The sequence below is a fragment of the Sinocyclocheilus rhinocerous genome, unplaced genomic scaffold (genome assembly GCF_001515625.1).
Source record: "Sinocyclocheilus rhinocerous isolate Xijiao unplaced genomic scaffold, SAMN03320098_v1.1 scaffold391, whole genome shotgun sequence".
Lineage (NCBI taxonomy): Eukaryota > Metazoa > Chordata > Actinopteri > Cypriniformes > Cyprinidae > Sinocyclocheilus > Sinocyclocheilus rhinocerous.
The window spans coordinates 98,971-117,431 of NW_015656602.1; the positions used below are offsets into that span (position 1 = coordinate 98,971).

General features: G+C 38.7%; 2 protein-coding genes across 2 annotated transcripts in view; one reads left to right on the forward strand and one right to left on the reverse strand.

Annotated features, from left to right (window-relative positions):
* LOC107720393 (profilin-2-like) overlaps positions 1 to 3,738 on the reverse strand; it is a 14,411-nt gene extending 10,673 nt beyond the window's left edge. Inside the window, exon 1 of the mRNA XM_016528086.1 lies at positions 3,446 to 3,738. Coding sequence (XP_016383572.1) covers positions 3,446 to 3,580 — 135 coding nt within the window. The 5' untranslated portion in view covers positions 3,581 to 3,738. The remainder of the gene's footprint in view (positions 1 to 3,445) is intronic.
* Positions 3,739 to 9,734: 5,996 nt separating this feature from the next.
* Positions 9,735 to 18,461, forward strand: part of LOC107720398 (TSC22 domain family protein 2-like) — a 35,571-nt gene continuing 26,844 nt past the window's right edge. Inside the window, exon 1 of the mRNA XM_016528095.1 lies at positions 9,735 to 11,893. Within this exon, the coding sequence (XP_016383581.1) occupies positions 10,320 to 11,893 (1,574 nt within the window). The 5' untranslated portion in view covers positions 9,735 to 10,319. The remainder of the gene's footprint in view (positions 11,894 to 18,461) is intronic.

Genomic DNA, 18,461 nt, shown 5'->3' on the forward strand with positions numbered 1-18,461 from the left:
AAGTGACGTAACCGGTGCTGCGGCTTAACACCGGTAACACTGTCAACACCGACTATCACAGCAAGCCTATGGAAAATTTGAAAATTAGCAAAGTTTTGCAGGCAAAAAAGGTCTGTTGTCAATAGTCCAGTGGTGTTTGAAGTCATTTTCAAACAATCAGCTTTCTGTTGGTCAATGAGGCAAAATCACATGTCCAACTTGAACGCATTGTGAAATTTGTGTGGGGAAATCTTTTGGCTTTGTGCTAAATTCCCAATCGAGCAGATTACTGTTGAAATGACTGGATTTCACCCAATAAATCTGATATATGATGATGGACTGCACCTTTATGGTGAACAAATTTGCGTTAATCAACTTGAACTTGATGCAAAGTCTGCACGGCAAAACCTTTCACCCCACGCTAGCGTACACATACAAGAACAAAGCATACTTTGGGCTTAAAGCAGAATTCCCACAGATTCGGTTTAAAAAATACTCCATTTTTGACTGCAAAAATTCAACAACTCCAGTAAATGTGAGCGCACTTTTAGTCAACTAGTCACTAGACGACCCAACAGCTAATCCATTCTGACCAGCAGTCTTCCAAAAACAATGAAAACTATTTATATTCACACTGCCAAACGACATCTGACTACAAATCCACCGGTTTGATCATTAAATAGCAAACATGGATGTTTATTTTTAGAGTACTCCACAATTTTGAAAGGATATTTCTGGAACATGATGAAAGCATGGCTGAGCAGAGATAAATTGTACCAGTGTCCTTAAAAGGAACTTCTACAACACAACATATCTGGGAAATAGTCTGCCTAACCCTCAAACTGGAATGCAGCAATCACATTAAACAACGGTTTGTGTGTCAAATGCGGTCACAGATCAAGTCTGATCATGCAGTTTTCTTATTCGTTTCATTGTCGCTTAGACTGCATCACAGTAGCTTTGTTTGTACTGGCCCACTACGAATCTACCGAGCCGTTTTCCCTCAGGTCAAACCACATAAAACTAAAAGCAGATACTCTTTGGTGAGAATCAGCGAGCTGATGCTATTTCCAGTAAGGTCTGGAGGCGCTTGTATGGCGATAGACACCGCCTTGAACTTCATGAAGCCTTGTTGGACTCATTCCTTTCTCTAGTACTACAGGAAACTAAGAGGAAAAACCTACTGCTTTTACTGTCAATCCAAACCTGTATGACTGACTGAGGCTGTCAAACTTTAACGCAAGAAGTCATGCAGGTTTGAAACAACATGAGGATGATGAGGTGACAGCTTGTAGGTGAACTAAACCGAAACTCCTTACAACCAGAATTTGGTCCTTTTGATCCTCAGAAACGTTCAACTTGCTAAATTATTACTAATAAGGAAGTTAAAATGAAGTCTGACAGCAACCAGCAGTCAACATCCAATATGAAGATTTCCACACCTTTTGACCAATGAATTGCCAGTTTTTTATGATTACTGTATAAGTATTATTTTAATATATATTTTTAAAGAGATTGCTCTCACCAAGAGGAATTTCTAGCTGATTCTGAATATTTCAGAACTTAGGCTAATTCACTAAAGAAATGTATGACTTTGATTAACTTCTATAGCTAAAAATAACATTTCCTAATATTTCCAGGTTTTACATAATCATAGGAACCTTGCAATATACACTAGCCTACTATATAGTGTTAAACCTAAAAATGAAAATTGTCATCATTTACTCACCTTCAAGTTGTTCCAAACTTGTACGAGTTTCTTTTTTCTGTATTCTGCACAAAAGAAGAATGTTGGTAGGTTGATGGTAGCCATTGACTTCCATAATATGGGAAAAAAATAAAATAAAAATACTTTGGAAATCAATGGCTACCATCAACTGTTTGGTTACCAACATTCTTCAAAATATTTTTTTTGTGTTCAACAGCTAAAGGAAACTCATACCTCAACTAGCACACATACGTCTGCAAGATGTCGGTTAAAGATCACTTCATCTGGAAAGCATCTGCTTTGTAGAAACATCTGATAGACGTCTTTATGATTTAGAATACGTAAAACTAACATCTTAAACATCTTATAGACATCTTCTAAACATCTATTTGACATCTGATAGGAAACGTCCTATAGACGTATTGCAGATGAGCAAACACTCAAAAAAATACGTCTTGCAGATGTTAATGCAGACGACAAATAGACGTCTCCGTGATGTACGTGTGCCATCAGGGACAGGTTAGAAACAGCACAAGGGTGAGTACATGACAGGATTTTCATTCACCCAAAAATAAAAATTCTGTCATTTACTCATTTGTTTCTAACCTGTATGACTTTGTTTCTTCTGTGGAACACAAGCGACGATATTTTGAGAATGTTTCAGTGTTTTTTGTCCATGCATGAAATAAAGTCTTACCGGTACAAAACAACATGAGGGTAAGTAACTGAGTGAAAAGAATTTACAATAACTATCCCTTTAACCTGTAACCAAAAATGCAAAACATATGTTTCACATTTTAAAAGTAACCTTACAAGCAGCATTTGAAGGCTGCACATTAAGCTGGGGAAAATAAAGGTCAGTGTGACAAATAAGGTAAATTAACACCCATTTATGGAGCGCCATCTTGGACAACGGGAAGAGGGCAGGTACTGCGAAGATCCCGTATTCTGGAATGACTTTACGCACATTCCGCGGCTGAATGACACGCGTGTTCCCTGCCGTACACAAGTTCACGTACGCAGTCTGGTGATTTTCGAATCTGACCGTTTGCACTAACAACACCTCCCTCTTTATGAAAACACATTTCTTTAACTTTAAGTCAAGTCCGTACGCCGTCTCGACCTGGACTTGTAACGCTCAACACTTGAGTTTCAACAAAACAAAAAATAATTTTTAAACATTCTGGCGATTTTTCGCCAAATACAACCAGCTAACCTCGATGACACAGTGACAGACTTAGCCTACATAAATAAAAAGACGCAAGAAATCGAAACGCTATCATCCTGGAGCGAACAAAAACCTCTCCAAATTATTATTATTATTGTTGTGTTTGTTTAGTCAGCTAGCAGCCAGCGTGTGTTAGCTTTCATTCCCATTCAAGCTGCTCAGGCCGTGTATTTCTAATAAACCGACTGACAGGTTGATCGAAACCCCGGCTGTGTTTCCCAACCCTTGAGGGCTGCCTACAAAGACAGCACTTCAGAGTTCCAGCAGCATTTTGGCGCGTTTTCAGTCAGGCGTTTAAAATACCGCTTTATTCTACGCCACGTCAAATAAACAAAACCAACTGAAATACGCGTCATTTTGGCGCGTTAATTCCAAATTAAACGCGGTTTAGAGCCGCACTCCGACTCCGCACCTATGCTGACCAAACGTGCTGTCTAGGTAGGGCAGCCTACTAGTTAATAAAACACAGCCACAGTTTTCAGCCCTCCACTAAAGGCAGCATAAGAGTGCAGTTAATATCGTTTATTTACCGTGATGTTTACGAATGTGCCCCCCTCCTGCGCTGCCCACACGTATTTAGAGTCCGAGTTGCACCCAACAATGGCGGAGTCCTGGCACGAGCCATCCGACATCAGGTTATCCACGTAGCTCTGCCAAGACGACATATTTGCCCTCTGGTTTCAAACGCTCACAAGCTAGCCTTAAAAAGAGGGACTGACAGTTGCGAGCGGTCTCGGTTTGCGGTTACTGTGTATCTGGATGTCCCGCACGCCCCCTTCTCTAATGAGAGTTTGCGCAGTAAAGAGTCCCGGCTGAATGGAGACTCTGTGTGTAGTCCCTCAAATATCCCTCCGCGCAGGCGCGCTTAGGCTGCGGTCCATTAGAACAAAGCCGTATGCGCGGATTAATACGCTTTCTGATTGGACGCTAGTGTGCGTGAGCGTTTAGAAGCCACGTTTTGTATGACAAAGTTAGTTCATGTGTGTAATGTAAATTAAAAACAATACATTTTTTTGGGAGTACTATTCAAAATGTATTTAAATCTGTTTTTTGGTTTGTACCGAACATTTCACTTTGTTTTCAGTAGCCTATTATATACATTAAAAGCATTTCAAAAGGTTTTGTCACATGGCAAAAAAACTAACTCCAGATGTGACCTTTCTCTGAAGCGGCTTCTCCTTGTTTCGTTTTGTAGATCCAGAACTTCTCATCTCTTTATTACCTTCTTAAGTAGGTGATTTTTGGGGTGAGAAGATCACACAATATTTGATTAAATTTGAGTTGCAACACAGAAGGGAAATAAAGTATCTGGTCAGGTGGATATTAAAAGAGATGGACAGAGTGTATAGCAATCTCATTAAGTTTTAACATCAAATCGTTTCTGGATGTACTTTTTTTGTAACATCAAACACTGACAAAATTTAACGAAACAAAACGTCATAAAATGTATTTATTAGTTTGACAACCATCTGAATGGTTCTTATTTGCTGTCTGTCACCACATAAATCATAGCCTCTTACGACCTCTTCTGGACGAATCACGTAGCGATATTGAAGAATTCATGCTCTAAAGGTGACTATGTACACAAGTTAAGGCTGCTCTGTGCCAACTCAAAATTCAATGTAAAATATAGATGCCGCATAAAAACCAGACTAAATTATGCCTGCTCTGAGCCACAGCACACGTCTGCAAGATGTCTGTTAAAGATCGCTTCATCTGGAAAGCATCTGCTGTGTACAAACATCTGACAGACGTCTTTAAGATGTCAGTTTTACATGCATTCTAAATCATAAACATCTTATAGACATCTTCTAAACGTCTATTTGACATCTGATAGGAAACGTCCTATAGAGGTATTGCAGATGAGCAAACACTCTGAAAAATACGTCTTGCAGATGTTAAATAGACGTCTCCGTGATGTACGTGTGCTATCAGGGCGCTAGCATCACATTATACAGCTGTGTATAAATGCATTTAAGCCACCTCTGAGCAGCATTAAATAGTCTGTGTAAAGACACCTTGATAAAGCGCTTTTATGCCCCCAAATTTCCAGTAAGCAACAAGTCAGAAAATAAATTAATTTTATTTCTAGTTATATTTTTTTAGAACAGTCGATAGATATTTTACACTTATTAATTCAGCAGGTGTTTTATTAAAGTGGCTCAATTTCACTGTTGCATATTATTGGCTGGCACAAAACAGTGTCCATGTTATCGGTAGTAGTGCAGAGAGAAACAACTAATGCAGCGATTCATACGGTGGCCGAGAAGTGCAAAGCAGATCACAATTCTGAAAACAAAATAACAAATTACAAACGCAAATGCAAGTCTAAAAAACAAAATAACAATTCAGAAAGCACAACAACAATTCAGAAAACATTATAACAAGTCAGAAAACACAACAACAAATTATTTTGTTTTCAGAATTGTGATCTGCTTTGCACATCTCGGCCACCGTAGATTCAAGAGATTTTTAGTACAACTCTTGAGCACCATCTCGCAGAAATGTGCAAATATTTTGGACGGGCTATTTACAAAAGTGACAGCAGAAAATACAAAATGCAGTCATTTCCTAGAGGTACACATGCACTGCAAATATTTACATAGGCTAGTTGACATTTTTCAGATTTGTGTTACTCATATTAACAGGCCTCTTCAGAAGAAAGCAACGCGTTTTACTTGTCTAAAGGAGATTAACAAGTTACATAACACCTGCTTGAATGATCACATAGCATTAAACAATTTCTCAAGCACAAAGCCCGGTTGTATCTATGCTGCGCTAGCGACCTCTTGTGGATTAAGTTTGTATTGATATATATATATATAGTTACTGAGAGTTTTAATTTTCGGGAATAAAAAAAAGTCATGTTTACTCACAAGGAGTCTCACACACAGCCTTCATTGCGCAATACATGAAGGCAGTGAGGGCCATTAAGATAATAACTCGAGAAGACGAGCATAGTTAATGCAGCAGCCGAGGAGAAAATTGGAACCAATGTCAACAACTTCAAGAATTAATTGATTTGTTTCTTTGACCTAATTTAATAAATCACTCTCTTTTTCAAGTATCCTTGAATTTCTCCTCACATGTCAGTTCAGTGAATCTTTCCAAAGATACATAGGACTTGCAAATGTTATGCTTTTATTGTAATTTTACTGACACCCCTAGAAGTCGTACATGTTTTTGGTAGGTTTTTAAAACTAACCTGCAGCAAAATTATCATCAAAAGGCATTTGAGACTTGATTTGGGCTTGAAAGATATGAAATTTGACTTGGACTTCTTGTCAAAAACCACGTCTGGTTTCAACACATGTACAGGACGTTCCCTTAACTACCAGTGTTGGGGGAAATTACTTTTAAAAGTAATAGATTTCAATATGGCGTTACTCCAAAAAACTGAGTGAATAAATTGGAAATAAAGTAACTTGCTTTACTTAATTGAAAAATTAACTCAGATATTTAATTGTAAATTAAAAAGTAACATGCTACTTTACTAGTTACTTGAAAAAGTAATCTGATTACATAACTCGCGTTACTACCCCCAACATTGTTTACAACCACACATTCTTAAAAATAAAGGTGCTTCACGATGCCATAGAAGAACCTTTTTGTCTAAATGGTTCCATAAAGAATCTTTAACATCTGAAGAACCTTTCTGTTTCACAAAAGCTTCTTTGTGGCGAAATAAGGTTCTTCAGATTATAAAAAGGTAAGAAAGAGATGGTTCTTTAAAGAACCTTTGACTAAATGGTTCTTTGCGGAACCAAAAATGGTTCTTCTATGGCATCGCTGCGAAGAACCTTTTGAAGCACCTTTATTTTTAAGAGTGTATCTCACAAACTGTTTACAACCACACACTCTTAAAAATAAAGGTGCTTCACGATGCCATAGAAGAACCTTTTTGTCTAAATGGTTCCATAAAGAATCTTTAACATCTGAAGAACCTTTCTGTTTCACAAAAGCTTCTTTGTGGCGAAATAAGGTTCTTCAGATTATAAAAAGGTAAGAAAGAGATGGTTCTTTAAAGAACCTTTGACTGAATGGTTCTTTGTGGAACCAAAAATGGTTCTTCTATGGCATCGCTGTGAAGAACCTTTTGAAGCACCTTTATTTTTAAGAGTGCAGAACCAAACACTCTCAAAATCTTTAATTCAAAGGTTTATATCACGGACACATCGAAGTCAAATATCCTGACACTGATACCATAACACAGCTTACAACACGAGTATATTTTCCTCAGGTCCAGATTTGCCTACTTTGGCTACTCCAAGCCAGAATAAACCTGACTGTTCTCGCAAACTCTCAAAAAAACCAACTTCCCGTTTAGATTTTAAAGTTAGAGAAATTCCCTCAAACCTTTTTTATATCTCGGAAAAGCTGATTGAACTGGACGTAACCGCAGCGCATGTTAACACAGCGTCCAGCCCACAGACACAAAGAACGTCTCTATGTCTGGACATGACAAATAGCACCTGTCTTCAGGCGATTGATTCAAAGCCCTAGTATGGTAAAAATGCAAACTGGTTTTAAAACTTGGACACATAAATGCAGCCAGCTAAAATAACAAGCGTGTCCCATTCACCACGGGACCGAGGCAAATACAATAAACAATCATATGTTGTGTAACTTCTGAGCGACATTCTGAATTCCGAAGCGGCTTTTGTTGAAATTTTGAACTTTTATATACAGCTTTATTATTACCTTTCAGGATTTGCTATGACCAAATCAACCAGTTTCAGAAAGCTGCATCTGTGTCTTCTAATATAAAAAGTTCACCAAGTACTTCTTTCAGTATAGTGCACTTTTCACAGCTGTTTGGATAGGGCTGCAGAGAGGATGGGCGAACTCAAACGCAAAACAAACACAGCCTCCCCTAAAATAATGACCTAAACTAATAAACAAACTCCAGCGAAGATGTTTCTGTCTACACTAGCTGCATTCCTCCTCGACCCCTGCGTGAACTTTTTCCGAAATGCTAAACAAAGAAGAAACTGTGTTTTGTAACACGATTTTGCTAGAAACACTTGAAGCATGACTAGGCAAAAATTAACAAATAAATCAATTGTTATGCATTAAGTAAAGAAACATTAGATAGAACAACATCAATGAAACATTTGCATTTCATATATACAGTACTGTGAAAAATTCTTAGGCCACTAGTATTTTAACAACAAAAAATGGTTTTCAGTCAGTTATTTCTATCTTTTGCTGTAGTGTGTCAGTAGGAAATATCAGTTTACATTTCCAGACATTCCTTTTGCCATTAATTGTAATAATCCAGTGAGATTTTTGTGCTCCACACAGAGATCTGATCTGATCATCATCAGTCTGTCTGAGATGACATGAAGAAACAGAACAAACTCAGACAGACTCAATCCAGAAGAACTGCGGCAGCGTCTCCGAGACGCTTCAAGAGACCTCCTGCAAAACTACAATACTGAGGTTTTAGGCACTTGTGTAAAAATGCTGTAAAATGAGAATGCTTTCAAAAATAATGTCATAACTAGATGTTATTTATTAATTAACTTCTATTAACTAAATCAAATCAATATTTGGTGTGACCAGTGTTGGGGAAAGTTACTTTTAAAAGTAATGCATTACAATATTGCGTTACTCCATAAAAAAGTAACTAATTACGGTACGTAGTTACTTTTTATGGAAAGTAATGCGTTACGTTACTTTTGCGTTACTTTTAAAATCTGGACAGGGCTTGCTTGTTTGTTTTTAAAATAAAAAAGTTATATTTTTGGCAAATATAAAAGCCTTTTCACACCAAAAGTGAAATGAATAAGCCTCAGGCTGAAGGGAAAGTAAAGAGTAATTTTTGCTTATTAGTACGGTTGAACTGGATCATCGAAGGTCAGAAGCAAAGACATTGGTTAATAGAATGGGATTAAATACATAAAGGACATTTGTGTTGTTTAACATTTAATTATTGCAGGTTTGCATCATATTCTGAGTTGCATTATTTTTATTCATTTTGAGGAATACTGAATCTCAATTAAAGTCAATTAAAAAGTAATGCGTTACTTTACTAGTTACTTGAAAAAAGTAATCTGATTACGTAACTCGCGTTACTTGTAATGCGTTACCCCCAACACTGGGTGTGACCACCCTTTGCGTTTAAAACAGCTTTTGTACGAGGTGCACTTGCACATAGTTTTTCATATGTGTGTATGTATGTATGTACTGTATATGTGTGTGTGTGTAAATGATGTGATAAAATTAGTTGAAATAATGTCCTACAATGTCTGATCATCTGTTAAAATGTCTGTTAAAGTTGGCATAACAAGCCTGTTAAATATTATAAAATCATTTTTCTTTCCAACATAACTTACAAATAAACCTGTTTGGTTGTATCCACTCTGGTTTTCCAAATTTACATAAAACCACTAGAAAAATCTCCTCGTGTATGACAGCCAACTGCAATCAACAAAAGTAAATTACCCTTTTAACAGAAAAAAAGACAGAAATGTAAGATATGATAAGATAACATACAATAACAATATAACAGTATTACAATATATAATATAAAAGATAATATAATATAATATATATTTGCAGTGCACAATAGCACAATATCACTGGTGTGGAAAATAAAACATCTGTTTTTATCAAATGTTTTTATGAATTCGTTATTAAAATCATTAATAACTTTATCAGAGAGTCCAATAAGAAAAACAGTAATACAAACGTTTGATAAAATGTATTTATGTCGTCTGAATTTCTTTCTCCTGGCACTTTAAAAAAAAAAAAGAATAATGCGTAGTGGTCGGTATTCCCGACTGACTTACGTACGCTTGTGCGCAATCCACCCATAGCGCAGCGCGTGCGCTACGTAGCCATCTTGTGTAGAGCAGAGGAAGCGGAGCCGTTAGCTCGAGATCTGCGTTGACAGCAGACGAACTGACAAACAAACCGTCGCTCTGCTCCCGACAGACTCCGCTAGCGCCAGAAACGGATAGTAAACATGCGTTACTACGTGTCGAGATGTCTATCCGATGTGTTTCACGGAGGATGTGTGCTTCTGAAGAAGGGAGAGTGTTGAGAACCGAAGGCGCCTCAGAGTCACGTTGAATCCGGAGACTGGAGAATTTCAACCGCGAGAGCGGCCTGACAGAAACTCTCACACCGGGACACGGCCTTCGTTTAGGCCACGGAGAATAGAGATACGGGCTCGGAAGGATTAAACACAGCTGGAATAAAGCTGCCATTGTGTTTGGAGCTTCAATTTAAAGGATTTAAAGGAGTGAAAATGCCGCGATGAGGGAGTCCTGAGTTAGCGTTACGCTAACTGAAAATTACATGACATTTTCATACACATTGCGTTACTACGCTTACATTGGAGCTGTGCGCTTCAGTCTGACACGTTGAGATCAGAGCAACGCGCTTAAAGCTGTCAACATGTCTAAAATGCCGTCGAAAAAGAAGAGCTGTTTTCAGATCACCAGCGTAACGCAGGCTGCGCAGGTGGCCGCCAGCAGCAACACGGACGACACCGAGAGTTTAGACGACCCGGACGAGCCCAGAACTGAGGACATGTCCTCATCCGAGATATACGACATGTCCAAAGCTGGAGATTTCGAGCCGGAGGCGTGTGATGTCAGTTTGTCGGATGAATCGCTTCATAACGATGCTGAAACATCTGGCCAAGATGGTCCCATAACGACCATACCTGGTTCTCGTAGCCCAGGTGCTGTTCATATAAACCCAAATGTCCGTGCATTGGGCGGGACCGTATCTTCCCAGTCTTCAGGTTCAGCTGCATCTAATGCACCATCCAGCACATCACAGACTTCATCGGTTAGCAGTTCTGCCACAGTAAGTAGCTGCAGCTCCCGTTTCAGGGTCATCAAATTAGATCATGGTACGGGCGAACCCTTCAAAAGAGGTAGGTGGACTTGCACTGAGTTTTATGAGCGAGATACGGATGCTTCCTCGTCCGCGCGGACTGTGGATAACGTCAAGCACGTTGGCACCACGGACCATGGCGCGGACAGGGATGCACTAGGAGTTGCGGGAGGTTCGGTGGCTGCTCATGTTGGGCTTTCAACACCTGCAGCAGAACCACACACCAATAGCGGTTACATATTTGCACCATCGAACCCACCTGTGGAGGGTCAGCAGCAAACCTTTGGCAGTTCGCAGCAGGGATTAGGGCTTGTAGCCCAGAACCTTTACGGCGATGCCCACGCTCAACATGTCAAATCTCCCAGCATGCCTTCGACAACTCAGCCACAGCCATTTTTCCCGGGGAAGCAGGCACAGAAACCTGGCCAGATTCTTCAGACTGTTATTCCATCGAACCAGGCTGACTACAGAGCGCCGCAACCTCCCGGGTCTCCGGCCCAGACCGTCTCAGTGACTTCTCTTCCGCTCGTGACCCCCTTGAACCAGGGTCCGTCACCTGTCATGACTCCTGCAGCGGGAAGCGCTCACATGCTCGGATTAGTTCCTCAGCCCGTGGATGGCAGAGGGCTTCCCATCAGCCAGCCGGAGCATGTTCAGGGGCTTTTACAGCAGTCGGGTATCAACACGGCTCTAGGGACTGTGTCAGCCGCAGCTGTTGTACAACAGGCACCAGTGCCGCTCATCCAGCCAGCAGTAACTGTGTCTGTCAGCCCCCATGCTGTGGTCCCTGGTGTGCAAAATGTGCCTGTTATGTCCAGTGCCTCTAATACCCCCCAGGGCATGCCAAAACAGATGCCGGCCCCCCAGCAGAATCCGCCTCAGGGAGTCCACAGCGGTTCAGTAGTAGGACTGGGTGCGCTGACAACCCCCGCTAACTTTAGCCAGCTTCCCACCGGCGTCGCCCTGGCCAATGAGAACCAGAGGAAGCCCGACGGGCTACTCCAGAGCTCTGTGCTCATAGGAAAAGATGCCATCAAACCCCTGAATCCCGAAGGCTTGCAGCTTCCTACACCTGCTGTCAGCAGCCTGTTTGGAATAGCTATTACCATTGATGGGGATGAGGACAGGTAAATCTTTATTCTTGATGTTGCTCACTTGGATTAAAAATAGATCAAACATGCGTTAAGCAAACCGTTTTATCACAACTCTTGCAGGTGTTGCAAATATTTACTTTTGAAAGCATGGTACCTTGAAAATATGTCCGGGTGTAGGAGTTAATTTTGTCGGGTGGGAGTCAGAATGTGTTTTTTTTTAACATGGGTAGTTTTCCCCCCAAATGATCCTTTTTCACAGACAGTGGTGACTCATTTCCACGATTATTAAAATCATAAATCAGGGACCTCCAAACCTGTCCCTGGAAGGCACTGACCTGCAGAGTTGATATCCAGCCCAAATTAAACACACCTGAACCAGCTAATCAAGGTCTACAGGATTACTAGAAACTTCCAGGCAAGTGAGTTAAAGTTGGTTGGAGTGAAACTCTGTATGACATTGGCCTCTGACACCACTGTCATAAATTTACCATGTTTTTATACATCTCCAATTTTAATAAAATGAATGTACATTTCTAATAACACTATACTTCGTGTTATATTACCTTGGCATTAATTGAATGACATAAGACTAGTTAATGCTGTTGTGTGGGTGTTTCTAATACAACAGCTGAGGGTGTGATGGCAAATTTGACTTCTTACTCTCTTCTGACCACAGTAATCAGTCTCTGTATTTGTTCCCCCCATCTTTTGGAGAATCATAGAAACACTATAGTGGAGAGTCGAATGCATGTATTTTGAAATATCTGAAAAATAAGATAGAAAAAGTAGTTTTTCTTTTGCTGTTGGAGCAAATGCAAATGCAAAAATCACTACAATAGAAGTTTACCCAACTATTATGACTTCTGAGAACCCAGTAAATGTGGAAAAAGGTCCATTCCACATTTTGGATGTGTCAAGTCACCAGCTCATTTATATTGTATTGACATCTATAATATGAAGGGGGTCTCCAGGGCAGGATGGGAAGTACTGCTTCAGTGAAACATATTTGTGAACTTAATAAGTGAAATTAAATTTATAACAATGCAATGATCTCATTTTTTCAAATCACGTTGTTATGCCAGATGGTTTGAGCTAATTCCTACATGCTTATTTGACATAGTAAGAATAGTTTTAAGAATAGGCAGTAGTTACGTAAATCCTGAAGACCTTGGTTCAGGTGTGATTGATTAGGTTTGTAGCTAAACTCTGCTGTACTGCAAGCGCTCCAGGAGCAGGATTGGCTGTCCTGACTTCAAAGGATTTTACTCAAATATGTAAAAGTCTGTCAACTTTTGTTCACCCTGTCATTCCAAACCGGTATGACTTTTCTTTCTTCTGCAGAGCACAAAAGAAGATTTAAACTGCTTTTGTCCAGTCAGTGGGGTTTAAAGCAAAGGTGGCAGTTTAAAAAAAATCTTCTTTTGTGTTCTACAGAGTAGAAAAGAAGAAAAAGATTCTTTGTGGTTCTCAAACATTAGTGGAACAAGTTCATATTTTAATGTGTTAACTTGACTTCATAAAACTCACCTTGACCAGCTGGTTTAAAAGTCACTGCAAACGTGGCTCAGAAATGTGTAGATCCGAGGAGACACCTAGCATCAATTTTTTGCACGTCGTTATTTCCCCTGTCCTTCAAACTTGTTATAAAAAAGGCAGCCTGTGGTTATGATCATTTCATTGGTAAAGCATTTGGAAAGTTTGACACCTAAGTATCTGACTCAAGTGATCTCGTTTTGTTTTTGTAGAAAACATTCACATCAAATTTACCCACTGTACTATCCAGTTCCTAAAGATTGTTTTGGTGCCACTAATTTCCTCCTCACATGCATTTCACCAGAAGTTGAGCTGTTTATTTAGACTGATTAGGTGATGCTATAGCATGTGTTTCCTATCTTGTGATGTGCAGAAGCTGCTATGCGCTCTATGCACTAACACTAAGGCCTTCAAACATGTGTAACATCTGCATGATGTAATGCTGCATATGGATGTTGTTTACTGTCAGCAGTTGGTAGGAATCCAAGTAAAATCTGTACATTCTGTGCTGAATACATGCTGCCACCATTCTTGACAGGCTTTTGAGAATTGTTCAGAGGCAGACCTTGTAACCTTTGTGGGTTTAGTTAAAATTGTGCTCATTTGTAGACGTCACCATTTTGGTGTCCACATCAAGTTAACTTGACAAAAGTAATTTTAAATTAGGGCTGGACAATAATTCAATATCAATATGTATCGCGATTATAATTTTTTTCAGTAACTGTGATATGATTTTTTAACACATTTCCGATATTTCGATATACATTACCACCCGTCTCCAGCAACATTTCCAGTTTTTGTTGTTGTTCTTTTTTTGTTTTCTGCAGCGACTCTGAGCACTTTTCATACCCTTTGCCTCTACTTTTAAACAAAAAAATTTTGTTTAAAAGTTTTAGTTTTATTCTAGCTTAAAGCATTCTTTTTCTGTGGCTCTAATAAAATCTGTATGCTTCACATAGAGAGCTATAATATAGATCGCGCTTTCTGTTTCCGTTTTGCTCTGTTTTTTTTTTATTTTACACCGAACTTCAAACTCATCTGTGCCACTTTTCTGATCATTCTTGAAGTGAACTTTTGCCCGTTTGGAGTCTAAACTGTTTTAGACCACTTGAACTGAACGCGATGCGTCCGGCGTGTGCGATACCTGTGAGTTGTAGCAAATGAAGTGTGACAGTATACATACAATATCCATATGTATGTAATTTCAATGCTATGGTCTTTGTGTAGATATTTAAAGATGGCCATCTTTAAGCATGACTGTTTGGATTTATATGAAATGGTAACACTTTAAAATAAGAGTCCATTTGAGTCCAACATTAACTAAGATTAATAAAAGCTGTAGAAGTATTGTTCCTTGTTATTTCAGCATTAACTAATACATTTTTACATTTTTTACAGTTGCTTCTGTTAACATTAATTAATGAACTATGAATGAACTCAATATATAATTAATATTTAATATTAATATTTTTATTCATTTACAAAGTATGGTTCAGTACTGATTTTTATTTTTTTATTTTTTATATTTTGTTCAGTGTTCATTTTAAAACCTAGCTATCGGTCAACCTCTAATGTAAATCTTAAAGGAATAGTTCAGCCAAAAATGAAAATTTGCTGAGAATTTACTCACCCTCAGGCCATCAAAGTTTGTAGATGAGTTTGTTTCTTCACCAGGTTTGTAGAAATGTAGCATTGCATCAGTGTCTCAGCAATGGATGCTCTGCAGTGAATGGGTGCCGTCAGAATGAGAGTCCAAACAGCTGATAAAAACATCACAATAATCCACACCACTCCAGTCCATCATCCTTAACATCCTGAGAAGACAAAAGCTGTGAGTTTGCAAGAAACAAATCCATCAAGACATTTTTTAACTTCAAAACCTTGCTTTTGGTCATCTCGTCTGAATCAGGAGAGAAATATGCACAGATCAAGCACTGTTTACAAGCTAAAACAGTTTAAAATAAATATTGCGATGTTTCTATGAGCTGTTTGGACTCTCATTCTGACGGCACCCATTCACTGCAGAGCATCCATTGGTGAGCAACTGATGCAATGCTACATTTCTACAAACCTGTTCTCATGCAAAAAACGAACTGATCTACATCTTGGATTGCTTGAGGATGAGTACATTTAAAATGTAAATTTTTGGGTGAACTATTCCTTTTGGGCTGCTGTTTGTTCCAAACCAAAGACATCTTTTCTCTCACCTTTGAGACTACACATCAGCGTTTGAGTAGTTAATCTGTTTATACTCCAGATTATTGCATTAACTGAGGATAATGCGAGATGTCTCAGTTCTCCAGCATATCCTGCTCCGCTAAATACCCAGGAAATGGCCCTTGACAATTTTGACTTTCACTCATCACTTTCTGTTCCCCTATAAAGGCCATAAGAAAGAGGAAGTGACCTTTTAACAGATATGAAGATATAAATCAGTTTATTAACTTGCTGAAGTGGCATCACAGTTGGTGAACCGTGGCGAACGCCTCAGGATTTGTAGAGAATGCGTTACAGGGTTCAGACCAGTTTAACTTTGAATACGTTTGAACAGTTACAGGCTGTTGTTTCTCACATATGCAATGAAGCGCAGCTTTTAAAAGAAAGTTTGTTATTTTAATCCTCTGTTGTTGTAGTTGTTATCTTCCAAGGGTTGTGCGACTACACCTACCTGACTATCGGCGTCTTTATATTTGTTGATAGATTTTGAAAAATGAGTCTAGTCTGATGTTTCTACATGTTTAGCTCTGCACCTGTTTGAGAAACCGCAGTAGCTGAAGTTTGTTCGTTTGAAGAGCAGGTGTGGTGCTGATGTTTTATTCCTCACCGTAATGGTGCAGGTGAGTCAGTCCCCTCACCGGCGCTCTGACAGTTAGGCGTTTGTATATATTATGCCATCATGTTTTGGAAGACTTGCTCTTGTACATGAAAGCATTGACCTTACAGCTGAGTACGTAACTGACTCATAAAGGCTTCACTGCCTTATATGAAGCTGAAACATTGTGCTGTGTGCTGACTTTCTTAACAGACTAGTGACATATCTGTCATCTGAGTCTTAGGACCCAAATCTCCAGAAGGTTGAAGAAGCCATGATAAAACCTCAGTGATTACTTTTGAACAGAGACAAAATTACACTGCATTTAGAAATGTGTTTAGGTTTTTGGATGAGTTAATAGAAATATGATAGATCAAGTCAAAAGATTTGAATGTTGAAAGAAACTGTCATGTCATGTCACGCATTACTCTGTTATTTATAAGAGATTCTTCCAGATATGAGGAAATGTTGTTACTGATAAAACACATTTTAAATCAGTCAAACACTTCCTCTATTTGTATCTCTGTCCAATTCAAGTGAATTTAAGTTGTACTGTGTAATCACTCATTGATTACAAGGGCTCGCAAAATTTCTAAATCCCCGGTAGCCCTTCAAGCAGGCACTCTTCAGATTTTGGTAGCCCGAAATAAATGTAACTAGCCCAAATAAAAAAGACAATTTTTTGAAATATAGACAGTTGGATAGGAGTCGAAATGCCAATCAAAAACCTTTTCAAAGCACAAATATCAAGGAAGGAATTTTATTTTTTATTTATGTTTTACATCTCATTTCAGTCTTTAAACTATTTTTAAGAAAAAGGATGAGTCAAATGTATAAATGATCATATTAATTTAAAACCTATATATTACTGTCTTAATTGTTTAGATTTTTAGAAGGCACATTAGCTTCTTTCACAATTACAACTCTGCGTGCTTGTTGCATAAAACATGGGTTGATTTTTGTGTTGATCTGAACAAACAGTAGAAAGGCTTTTTGAAAATGCTAATTCATTCTTTGCCGCTACTTTTGAAACGGCTGAAATATAGTGGTTTTCCTGGTAACGGCTGTACACAATGTAGCACTGCACTCGTAAATACTACTTTATCAGACATTTTTGGTAAGATGAAGAGAAAATGGCATCGAAACTCTTCTGAAGACAGTCGGTTCCCTTCAGAGATTCATTCAGGAAAAAAAGGCCGGTTTCATGCTGCAAGCGTGAGCAGCACACGTATGTTTTTTCGGCGTGCATGTTAACAAATGAGAGCATTCACACTGAGCGCAGGAGCAGTTTTTTTTGTAATCGCTTGTAGAATTACATTGTGTTTTTGTTTGAAGGTTTTTCACTAGTAATGCTAAAATCAAATGCTGAACCTTGGAAAACTAACGTGTTTCTGCACATGATGCGTGTATTTAACATTGCCTACTTTGCACCTGGCCCTCCTCAAGTTTTTGATCCAGAACAGTTACTGTATGACAACAGAAATTAAAACTATGTTTTGAGGACAAATATATAATCTCTTCAGTATGCCATAGCGAGAGTAACTAACCCTCACTGTACAAAATGTTTATTTCTTGATTTCAGTACAGATGTATTTGTCTTGCATGTTGGTGAACTCCCAATGTATTCAAATGATGTGGCTAAAGATTAACCATGAATTATTAAAGGAAACATTTTCCCAAAGTGGGTGGAGTTAAATGTGCCAGATGCTGTGCCAAATATTAGTGTGTGGTAAGGAGAGATGCACCGATTGCAATTTTCTTGGCCGATTCCGATTTCCGATTTTTTGTTAGTGTGATCTGCCGATACCGATTTTTGCTGATTCCGATTTTCTTTCTAAGAACTATAATTGACAACATATACAATATGCTTATATACATATTTCATAAAAAAACACAAGTAAAAAGTCAGTAATAAAATAAGAACAAATAAAAAAATTGCAAACAACAGCACAAATAAATGCAATAGAATAGTTTTTCAGGTTAAAGGCACAATATGTAAGATTTAATTAAAATATCCAAAAACCAGTATAACAGTGTTATATATTTTGCTGACTTGTGTACTTACATTATCCCAAATGTTTCGAAGAATGTATAAATCCAGAGAAATAAGCAATTTTAACTAGTGACACGGACCGTGTCCATAGTGTCATTGTGTCGCCTGCCAATGACGTCATAACCCCTCGATTTCCGGTTTTGTCACGCTCGTTCAGCGCCTCGTTTCGCTTCGACGGCTTTCAGCCTCACCCTGCTTCATTC